The 12,411-nt window shown below is 32.9% G+C and overlaps 1 protein-coding gene across 2 annotated transcripts; it reads right to left on the bottom strand.

Annotated features, from left to right (window-relative positions):
- Positions 1-6,924: 6,924 nt before the first annotated feature.
- On the bottom strand, positions 6,925-9,521 carry BNAC06G12190D. 2 transcript variants are annotated; one of them, XM_013832001.3, is made up of 6 exons: positions 9,274-9,520; positions 9,099-9,200; positions 8,966-8,999; positions 7,342-8,890; positions 7,176-7,263; positions 6,925-7,085 (listed from the first exon to the last, which is right to left on the bottom strand). In XM_013832001.3, the coding sequence occupies exons 1-6, from the start codon at positions 9,366-9,368 to the stop codon at positions 7,052-7,054; spliced, it is 1,902 nt and encodes a 633-aa protein (XP_013687455.1). In that variant the 5' UTR covers positions 9,369-9,520; the 3' UTR covers positions 6,925-7,051. The 2 variants fall into 2 exon arrangements, with proteins under 2 accessions (XP_013687455.1, XP_013687454.1); XM_013832000.3 differs by having other exon boundaries at positions 7,176-8,890; positions 9,274-9,521.
- Positions 9,522-12,411: the final 2,890 nt, after the last annotated feature.

Genomic DNA, 12,411 nt, shown 5'->3' with positions numbered 1-12,411 from the left:
AGTCTGGGGTTTCAGTGATTTTTTAAATATGGATGTTTTAAAAATCTAAATCAAATTATCGGATCACCGAATTAACTGGTTTTACAGTGGGTTCGAGTCAAATTTAAAAGCAATGATTTAAATGTAAAAATATTTTAAATACTCAAAATTCTTACAAATTTATAAAATATTTGTAAAGTTATTAGTGAATTTTTTCATCATAAATCATTATGCGCTTGCAAAGCGCAAGTCAAGATCTAGTTAATGTTAAAAATCAAACCCTAAGCCCTAACATATAAGGTTTTACAGCCGGATTATTATTCTACAAACAATAACATTAACCGAATTCTACAAAATACCAACTCATTGTGATGCACAACATCAACAACTTTATATTTAACTACCAACTCATCATTTTACATTGTACTACCAATTCATATGATAAATTAATTCCAATATACATAAAAAATAAAATATTTTTTAGGATTTTCTAACCAAACTGATATCATAGCAAAACTTAAGAGAAAAATACCAAAATAGCACTAAATCAAGTTTTTGTTCCCAAACTAGTACTCAAGGCCAAAAGTCACAAAATTAACATTCAAGGGGTGGAGTTTAGGGTTTAGAGTTTAGGGTTTAGGATTTAGAGTTTAGTTTTTAGGGTTTAGAGTTGAGAAGTGAGGTTTTGGGGATAAGATTTCAAATTTTGAAAAATAAAAAAATTTAAATTTTTCAAAATATAAAATGCTATTTTGGTCATTTTAGTTTTTGAGTGCTATTTTTGTGATATAAACTTAGAAATGTGCTATTTTGGAGATTTGCCCAAAACTTAATTTGAAACTTTTATAAATTTCAAAGATATATATTGTAAAGTATAGTATCTTATATCAGTTTAGAATACAGATTTATAAACGGATTTACACCAATAATTTAGATATTATTCTATTTTCCTAAACATGTATTATTTATTAAAAATGTTGATTCATAAAGCCATTATTTATGATAAATTTCATTATCCGTTTACTGATTTTGGGAAACAATAGAAAATTTGAATATACAAATTTTATTAATAAAAATAGGGTTACTAATATATTTAAGACTTGGCTTCTCCAAATATTTGAACTTACCTAATTAGATTACACATTTGGAATATATGATTATCAAAACTTAACAAAAACGTAACAAATTTAATTAGGAGTTGATCCATACATAGAAATGGTCACTAATTTCTATATTTTAAAACAAAACTGATATCATATCTAAACTTTTGAAATTTTAATTATATTGTTTTAACAATTTATATAAAAAGTTTAAAAACACTAACACAATTTTTATCAATAGAAAACATGTTAAGAAGATAAAATATTATATCTATAGCTAGACCATTAAAATAAAACAAGGGTGAAATAGGTTAAACAAACGAGGTTAAATAAACAAAATCATAACTTGGCTCAAAATTATCTGCAATCCTCAGAAATTTAGTCCCACTTAAAATAACAAAACTAAATCATAAGTAAATTTAAAATAAATCATTTTAAAAGTTTAAAATATATAAACTATGAAAGTTTGTAACTTTCATTGCATAAAATAAATTTTCCACCGAATATTAATCACGCTTTTTTAAACGCAGAATAAAATCTAGTACTTTTTTGACACTGGATTGTATTAGTAAGTTTTTTAGGCAAATAGTTCTAAACAATGAGAACTAGCAAAACAAAAATAGAAAATGATAACACATATCTATATGACTAAAGATTTTTCATATAAAAACTCCATATTTGTTCCTAGAATACTTGAATCTCAAAGGAGATAATCTTTTTATTAATCCAAAAACATTACGTTTCAAACTGAATTGAGAACGATTGCCACTTTGAACAACATCACCATCAAATGAAGAACCATAAACGATTGAAGCCGTTAAGACCCGTCGCCACCATCCACAGTAGATCTGTCAATTGCCCTTTTTAAATGGTTCAATTGAACCGAAGATTTTGTTTTACCAAATTAACTGAAAAAAATATACAAAAACAATAAAAAACTATATCAGATTTAAAATAAATTGACAATCAAACAAACCAAGTGTCTCGGATAAAACAAATCAAATAGAAGAAGCAAAATGAATCAAACAAGCCGATGTCAGAGCTATAGAAGCTTTTAGCCATCCGCTTTAATCTATAAATAAACTCTGTGTCTCTCTTAACGGCTAGGGTTTCTAATCTTTTTTCCCAAAAGTTATTTTCTTTTAAAATCTAGTCTATTTAAAACAAAATTTCAGAAGGGATTCTAACCTTTGTTTTTGGAGAAAATTAAGGAACCATACCTTCGACTTTTTCTTTAATATATAAATAAGGAAATATTCCAAAAAAAAAATAAATGTATTCTACCCTAAACATATTTCCAAAACTATCCACACATATACAATTCGTGGGCCCATATCAAGTACATACCTTTTTTTGGGTCAACCTTTTCATTTATGGGCTTTAGAGCCATAAAGATTACAAGCAAAATATTAAGCTTTAGTCTATTACAAAATACATTAAGCCCAAATGAAGCCCATAACACTAGATAAACATTAACGCATGAGGAACACGTGTATGCAACGTGGCTTCATCATCTTCTGAAACAAGGAAACTATGTCGGCCAAAAGACTGTCATCTCCGATGTTGGGGATGAATTTACACCCTCTCAAGGCCCATTAAACATTGAACTAGGCCCATATTGCTAGGAAACCCTAGACATATCTTTCTATAAATAAGGAACTACCTCCTTCTTAGAAAAGGGAGATATCTCTTCTTCCATTTTACACATTAAACACTTCTTAAAAAGAATTTATAGATTTAGATTTACTTGATCACTCTTGTAATACAATCTTTGATCTATAAATTCTTTTTGATGTTCTTTTTCCATTTGATTTCTATGTTGATTTCTCTTTAGCCTCAAGAATTTAAGAAATCTATTTTTTAAATTCTTCATTGTATGAATCCGACAAACACACCATTTTCGGTTCAAACAGTTGGCGCTAGAAGGAGGGGGCAAAAAGAACAATCTTCATAGGATATCAAACTTGGAAGGGTAAAAAAAAAAAAAAAAAAAAAAATCAAGATCGACTCTTTCGTCTCCCATTCTCGAAACAGCTCATGAGTCTGGTCAGTGCATCGAGAGGAACAGGATGTTTTACCTCAAGCTCTCCAGGCTTGGTGACATCGCGGCGAGTCTCTCTAGAAAAGCCTCAACCTCTCGAGATGGGCTCTGACTCCGTCACCGTTGGGCTCTGACTCCGTCACCGTTGGGCTGAGAGTCGCTTAAGGTACGAAGAAGGCAATCTTCGACAAGAGTTTGATTTTGGAAAAGCTCGTGACTTTATCTCGGTGAGAGCTTGTCATTGTGATTCGATCTCGGTATCTCGTCTTCATGGGTCACGAAAACTAGTAAAGGATCAAGCTTTACTAGTTAAATTTACTCAGGAGTGGTCGGCATCTCCGCATCTCGGCTTCTCGGCTTTTCGTACTCTGATTTTGTCCGGTAGTTAAATTCGCCGGCTCAAGCTCCATCAGCACTAAGGATCCCGAGCTTAACATCACGAATGCAGCTCTGATCTCGTCAAACACTAGTTCAGCATCGCCACAGTTCTTTGCGTAACTAAGAAGATCGTGTGCGAAGAGGATCCACAAGACGACGAGCTCGTACCCTAACTCCACCATTTTCTCCACAAAGGAAACAGCTTCAGCATCTTCCAAAGAAGAGACAGAGCGAGAGAGAGAGTTGAGAGGAGCTACAGAAACACTTGATCAAGGCATTGAACGTGTAGAGATCGTTTCCAACCTCTGAAAGTTTCTATCTTTTTGCTAGGAGATATGAGACGTTGTGTCTCTTTAACTTGACGAGGGAGCTTAGGATTTTGGTAAGCTGATGATTGATGGATTAATTGCGTTAGAGGAAGCTCATGCTCAGTAATGGAAGATCCTTTGATGAAGGAAGACGTGTTCTTGGTTTAGCTTTTGTGGAGGATTCCGGTGAAGAATCTCTTCGCTGTCGTCACAAGCCATCTCTGCATCTTAAGGACACAAGATAAAGGGAGAAGAGAAACAAAGAGGGATCTTGAGCTAAACTTGTGGTTTGTCTTGTCGACAATCACCACCTGGTTTTGAAATGATCTCCGCAGGTCAGTCTATGCGGCTCCTTCTCATCAAAGCTCAAGACTTGACACAGGCAAGAACCATCTCGTCACAAGAGCTCGTCCTCTAATCCTTTTGTTTGCAAAGACTCCTAACAGAAAGAGAGCACAAGAAAAGAGGGATCTTGAATCAATCGCCTCATCACCTGGTCGTTTGTTCTGCCATTTCTGCAACTCGCTGAAACTTGCTTATCAGAGGGTACATGACAGAGGAGAAAGAGGAAGAGAAGCCCAGATATCTGTTTCAATTGGAGAAGACAAGCACGGAAGATGACATAACAATCTCATCACGATACGTCTTGAGGCCGACATGACCTCACCTTGTTCTCCACGTTTCGCCAAGACAAGCCTGCCGCAAACGGTACGAGCTTCTCTGAAGTACCGCCATGTTAGGCTTGTCCACAAGAAAGCTCAGTCTTTCACGCTCCATCACTGGCAACGAGCTCATCATGAGATCATCTCAATAACAGTTCGATCTCAGCAGACGTTTGTCTCCTCTCCACCTCGAAGATAAGCATTCTATAACCTTTATGAGATAACTAGCGTTGATTGATTTATTACTTATAACCTTTGCATATTGCGTAATAATTAATCTATTATTGCTATCATGTGTAACTCGTGAACACTAAGTAAAACAAGTTCGGTCACTTAATTATCAATTACACAAAAATTGATAATTTCTTTTCTTGTGGCTTATCTTGATCTGATCACCAGTTTTTTTGAAAGACAGTATTGCTGCTCGTGTTAACCGCCACTCTTGCCGGAGACTATGCTCGACGAGACGCTGCTCTTGCCGGTGACTGTGTTCTCGGACACGACGCGTTTCTCTTGACAGCAAACTGCGCGTTCATCAACGTTATCATATAGCCTGGCAAGCATACACGCCAACAACTTGCTCGGCAAACACGACCTCAACACGAGACTTCGGGCCGGCAATAGTTCGGTAAACATGCATTTTAGGCACGAGTTTAAATTGAACTTGCTTTTTTTTAGGCACGAGTTTGCAGTTGACTCGCTTATTGTTAGACACGAGTTTACAAAACCCGTCTTTGGCTAGGCATGAGTTTACAGAAGCTCTCCTTCCACTAGGCACGAGCTCTCAGTAAACTCGCCTCTGTCTTAGCACGAGTCAAGTAAACTCGTCTTTCGCTAAGCACGAGTTTAAAGCAAACTCGCTTCTTACTAGGCACAAGTTCGAAATAAACTCGCCTAAACTGTCATAGGCATGAATGTGTCTAGTTCATTGTCTAATAAACCCTATTCGTGAACTTCGCAGAGATCGATTTCATCTCTCTCAACGAACTTGGGGGGGACTTACTGTTGGGGATGGATTTACACCCTCTCAAGGCCCATTAGACATTGAACTAGGTCCATATTGCTAGGAAACCCTAGACATATCTTTTTATAAATAAGGAACTACCTCCTTCTTAGAAAGGGGAGATATCTCTTCTTCTATTTTACACATTAAACACTTCTTACAAAGAATTTATAGATTTAGATTTACTTGATCACTTTTGTAATACAATCTTTGATCTATAAATTCTTTTTGATGTTCTTTTTCCATTTGATTTCTATGTTGATTTCTTAAATTCTTCGTACCGAAAATGGTGTGTTTGTCATATTCATACATCCGATCCCGTTTTGCTTGATATCGCTTGCTTGCTCCTCCATCTCTTAATCGCCGTCTCTTCTTCAATTTGCTTGATGTGAAATCCCACGAGAAGCTTGAAAGAGACAGCGACAGGACCTTGCCGGAACGCCATAAGACTCCGACTTATCTGAATCCGCGCTGAAACTCATCATCGCTTCATCAATCATCTCCGTTTTTAACCGCTTCAGGATACTTCGCCTATAACAGAGAAACGAAGGTTGATTCCTTCACCGAAAAGAGCCAGAGCTTATCTAGCAAATGGAAAAATAACTTCCAGGATTGTTCGGAATATCAGAAAGCAAAGAGAAGAGAAGCAATTCTGATTCGGAGTAAACTGAATTTTTATTTAATCAAACCAAATCATAAACATAAGAACTTGAAGAACAGACTGATTTGATTTAAAAATCACTACAAAAATCCTTCTAAACGAAAATTACAATCGCCTAGCGAAAAGGAAATCGATCACTTGATCGAAATTTTTACAACAAAAACAAAACATTAAAAGTCTCATCTCCTTCTCCATGAAGGATCGAAGCGAGAGAACAGAGAAGAGGAGAGAAAGTACATACCTAAATGTATATGACCATAACCTACATAAGTTTTTGGGAAATATATTTAAGATAGCACTAAAAAAAAATTATGTAACAAATATAGACGGTAAAGATCAAAATGACCAAAATGTTTCATTAAAGAGGTAAATATACACTTATACCCTTAGAATTAACTAATCCAAACCTTATAGTTTAGAATTAAAGGTAAGAGATTTGAGATTGAGATTTAAAATTTTATAAAATAAAAAATAAACATTAAAAATTTAAGAATAAAAATTTTAGAAATAGTTTCAAAAAGTATTTTCGAATTACAAAAAAAAAATAAAAAAAAATAAAATTAAAATTTTTTTTTTAAAAGAGTTCAAATTTGAAAACATGTAATTTAAAACTATAAATTTTTTTTTTTTTTTTTAATTTATTTATCTTTTTATATATCTAGGATATTATGATTTTTTTACCTATTAAATGAAACATTTTGGTCATTTTTCTATTTGTAGTCTATTTTTGTAATCAAAACTTGAAAATGGTTTATTTAAGAGAATTGGCCTGAGTTTTTTTTTTTGCTTAAATTTCAAAACCAATTAGTTTGTTATTGAGTGTAACCATACGTTGTACTCTGGTCATATTTATCATACACAAAAACAGAATCAGTCTGGTCAATATACTTCCGTTCTTTCTTTCTGCATTCCACTGCGGCTACTCCAACAACTCTTTCAATTTCAATAAGACACTGTTGAAAACAGAGATACTCAGCGCGCTTGTCAGGCAAGATGAAACTATCACTGCAAAAATGAAAAACACATGGAAATAATGTGTATACCTCTTATCAAGGGAGGGTATTATCTCTTGGACAGCAGAAAGTGTGATGGACTCATCTAACTTCCCTTGAATCTCTAAAGCTTGCTTTTCTTCACTCAATGAAACATATGCAGACATTAAAACAAATAGAATGAACGTGTACGAGGAGAAAAGGTGTTTGCTTTTACCTTCCCCTTCTACATCTTCTTGAAGCCTGGATTCTCCTCTAAGATAAGAACGTTGATCCACTTTTAAGTCGAGGCCTTTTTGGTCTGCAAATTTCTCTAGTAAACGTCCTATTAGGTTATAGGTAACTAAGCTTGTGTCGTCACAAATTTCTTGGACTGCGAGGTACTGGTTCTTCTTTCTTTTGATTGGATTCTGCGCACCACGATCATCACTCTTTATGTTTTCAACAGAATACAATGAACGAGGGCTAATCTGATTATCTCTGACAGGTGTAAATTTACTGGACGTGGGAGTGGCAAAGAGAGACATAGGACGAGCTCTTGTAATACTCTCTGTCAGGTCCCTTATAACAAGAGAAGAGCTGATATGATGCGGGCTGGTTTCGTCTGAAGAAACATTCGAATTCAAAACTGAGCATTCTGCACCAACTTCGTCTTGAACCGGATCAGAGGTATCGATAGCATCGTCTTGACTATAATCATCATCACTGTCTTCTAGCTCCTCCATATAAGCATCGCCAAAGTCCTGATCAAGCTCATAATCTGGTATACATTGCCAAGCTATTTGCTTCACTTGAGCACTCACATTTAATATACACTCGGTCTCTTCCTCAACTGCTTCCCCTGGAAATACTCTATGGTCGACAGTCCGCGTACTCTTGTTGACCAATGAAAGAGCGTTTGTCAAAGACTTTGGGATGACATCCATATCACAGCACTCAAACAGATATTCGAACAGCATTCTCTCGACCGCTGATCTTAATCTGTTTTTCGATATTTGGGCTTCTGGGTCCAAGATAAGACCCACTCTTTCAAACGCAGCATCAATCCTGGCCGTACGGAGTGACCAAACTGCCTTCACTATCTCCATCTGCAGCTTCTTTGTTTCTGGTGAGAAATGGAAAAAATCTGTGGGAGGTCTAGTTTTGTTGTAGCCAGGACTTAACTTAAGTGATAAATCTACTAATGACATTGCCTTAGCCAATGGCTCCTGCAGTTTATCCCCTGAAGAAAGTTCTGAGAGCATCTTCTCGCTAGCTTGCTTCACTTGGTCTATCAGATCCATTTTATTTCCACCCATTTTACTTGGTTTTAACCGAGGTATCGTAACTGAACCTTCAAGTTTCCTTTTCATTGCAAGTAGAGTCTGAGTAGACAACTTATCTAGCTCAGCAAGTGCCTTCAATGCAGCATCACGATGAGACGGAAACATGGGTTTTGCAGAATCTTTCCTGAAGTTTTCAGAATCACTCAGAGCTTGATGCAACTGCTCAACAATGTCGTCTCTTCCTCTCTCTCTCAAATCTGTGCGGACAGATTCTCTGATAATCTGTTTCATTTTGGGCCGAGTCTTGTCAAACGAAGAAGAGCCTCCAGTGATGATCTTTACAACGAGAGATAGACCTTCATTCGTTAAAGAGTCAAGATACATGCTAAGCCTTCTAACAACGTCTTTAGTGCAGAACATGGACTCCTTTCGTTGAGCCTCTTGGTTCTTGCAAAACCCAAATGCTTCTTCTACACGCGACTTTGCTGTCTCGTAGAATAACTGAAAAATAAGATTAGTCAAAATGTTGTAATGAAAAATATCAAGAGAGAGAGAGGGGTGTGAGCAAGACTTTACATCATCTTCCCTGAGCAAAGATTCAGGGAGGTATCTGTCAGAAAAAAAAAAAAAAAAAAAACACAAGAAGCTCATCATAGCTGTATAATCCAAGCAGTAAAACAGACATAAAAAAATTGAGTAACTAACTCACTCGGATTCGAGAAACTCAGTCTTTTCTGGAGTGTGATCCTCAGATTCGAGAAACTCAGTAGTAGGATTCTCAGGTTTAGGGGTATAAAGACCCAAAAGCCACCTATATTTTATAAAGACAGGATTAATAAATAGGGAGATTGGTTCAAGATCTAATCATTGGAGAATCATATAACCTTCTCTTGAGTTGAATTCGCTCCTCTTGGTCTTTCATCTCGGCAGCTATCGAATCGCAATCATCCTGAAAGAAATCTGAGCCATCCATCGCCATCTTCTTAGGATTAGGGTTTATCAGTTATATGTTTATCTGGTGAGTCTATGAACTTTGAAGTTGAAAGAACGGGCAGGTCTGAACACGTGGTTCGGTTCTGTCCAGGTAGGTTGGATTTACAATCCTGAATATCTTTTTGGTACGGTTTAGATAGATATTTTTTCCGGTTCTGTTTGGAATTTCTTACATCCACGTATATGGGGCTGATTTAGAACACAAAATGCTGCAGATTTAAAGAAAATGAAGATTCGCCCAAAAAGAAAAAGAAAATGAAGATCAAGCAAAATAAACTCAGAACATGTAATTTATGCAGAATAGATGCATATCAAACTAATTTATTAAATTATCGTATTTAACTAAATGTTGCAAAATAATTTTTTTTTAAACAAATTTAAAATTTAAAATAAACATCTCGTAATAATTCATTACAATTAAAAAATTATAAAGAGTATTTTTGCTCTTTTGTAATAATTTTCTTGATTTTGTCATAGATTTTCTTATTTGATTTTTACTTATTTCATATCTTTTGGTTCAAATATAAAACTCACTTGGTGTTTGCCCGCAATTTTACGGGTAATTAAATTATATGAAAAAAATATATATTATGTTTACATTGTTATAATTTTTGAATAATAGTTAAAAAATTTCAAATAGCTGGATAATCAAAAATTTTAGTATATATTTTTAGATGATCCGTGATATTTGAAATAGTTCAACAACGTAAACTTTAGTCATTACAAATATTTCTCTTACAGAAAACCAATATTATAATTAATTCAGAAAATTGGTTGTAAAATTACTTTATATTTTATTTTATTATGTGAAAAACCAGGAATATTCTAGCTTTCAAGAAATAAAAAAGAGAGTTTTTTTTGTATAGTACCATTACAATGATTAGATGTTTTTATCATTAAAATATTTTCTAAACTTTTTTGTGTGGACTTTAGAAAACATAAAAAAAAATCTAATAATTCTTTACCTACAAATCTAATTCTTTTATATAAGAATATATAACCATTCATGTTTTTTAATACAAAATTAAAGTATTTTATTTAACCATATATAAATAAGTGATAAAGAAAAATAAATTGATAAAACATATATATTATTTCTCCAATTCTACAATAAATTACCATAAATCATTATTTGTAATATTACTTGTGTTATTTAATTTATATTAATTAGTTCTATAGTTACTTTTTATTTTTAGATTTGACTAAAATAAATAACTAATAAACGTCAACAACCAATCAAATTATAACTAATTTTTAAAACTTAACCTATGAACAATGCATGAGAAAAAATCACTTAAGTGACTTGTTAATTAATATATTGTATGATTTCTCTCTTTAAAACCAAGGATAAATTTGGTTAATGTAAACATGAAAACATGCATTAGGAAAATGATAGTTTAAGTAATTTCTCTCGTAATTTTGTCAAATCACAAATTACACTTTTTCACTCATTTTTTATTTAGTGTTTAACATAAAACTTAAACGGCTTAAACATACCCATTTCAATTAAATCTGATTAATTAATAAGAAAAAGTGAATTTTTAAATAACGAAATATTGTTATTTTATGCATATATACTTAATATTAATGTGAGATCTAATATTATATCAAAATAAAATATTTTTATTTGTATAAAAGTTGTTAAATTTTATTACTGTACATTTAAGAAGTTTATTATACCGCAAAATATACATCTCATTTTTTTAAAATAATTTATCCTACTTGCAATTTACATTATATTTTCTATCTTTGACTTTAACAATTGTAGAACATGTCATTTTTATTGACTTTTCTTACTCCACTTATCACAATGTTTAAAAACACATAAAACTAATTAGTTCACGTTTATAGTAACACATAAAATACATGCATCTCGACAAATAAATAAAATTAAATACTTAAGAATATAAAAGAACAAAGAACACAAAAAAAATATTTTATTATTCTTCCCTTCTGTTTTTTATTTATGTCTCTTTTATTTTTTACTATTCAAAACAAGCATGCTAATTTTATTATAATCAAAACTATATGAATTATATTAATAGAGTATTAACTCTAGGAAAAGCATGTGATTAATTTAATTATAAATGACTTACTATATAATAATTTTAAATGAATTACCGTATAATATAATTTTAAGTGACTTACCATATAATAACTTTAATTCATCTGTTTATATTAATAGATGAACTAAATAACATTTCTTGATTAATATAATTTTAAATGACTTATCATATAATTTTTATGTTTTAATATATATATTTTAATCATTTTTAAAAGTGATAACTTATCTATGATATCACAATGTCATTGAAAAATGATGAAATTTTTTTAAAACTATATAGGGCTTTTTGCAAAAGTGACTCAAAACTTGGAGTCAAACAGAAAACTAACCTTTTCTTTTGACTCTTTTTTTTTTTGAGATTTTAACCCCACACCTGCATTTTATCTACGAAAATGCCATTAACATTTTTTTTTTTTTTTCGAAAATGGCTTCTTTACTGTCTCAACCTCATCTTCTTCAAGTATTTACAATATTGCCACTACAATGAATAGTGGCAACAACCTTGTACGAACTGTTTAGAGCTTTTAATGCCCTTTAATGCACGTAAATCTCTTTACACTCTCTCTGTTTCAATTGTTATGAACTAAAAACAACATTTCTTTCACTTTCTCTCTATATTCATCCAAAAAACTCAAGCTTTTGATTCAAAATATGGGCTATGGTTGACAGAGCCATATTTCTTTCGTTTTGACTTACGGTTGCTTTCGTTTGAGGTTCTGGGTGGTTGGAGAAGACCCTGTGTGCAAACGAAGTCATCTCACCTAGTTTAAGGTACGAATTTGAATTTTTTTTCAAGATCTGTTCGCGTAGAAGACATACTAGTAAGTCATCTGTATGTAGAAGACTTACTGATGAGTCTTCTGGTCAAACGGACGACTTAAATTAAGTCGTCCAGCTTTGTTTGTTAAAAAAAAACACTCCAGACGACTTATATATACGTCGTCTACGAGAAACGGGCTAGTTT

This window comes from Brassica napus, chromosome C6 (genome assembly GCF_020379485.1).
Source record: "Brassica napus cultivar Da-Ae chromosome C6, Da-Ae, whole genome shotgun sequence".
NCBI lineage: Eukaryota > Viridiplantae > Streptophyta > Magnoliopsida > Brassicales > Brassicaceae > Brassica > Brassica napus.
The sequence above is the reverse complement of the archived record's forward strand: the minus strand, read 5'-3'. Positions and strand labels throughout refer to the sequence as shown.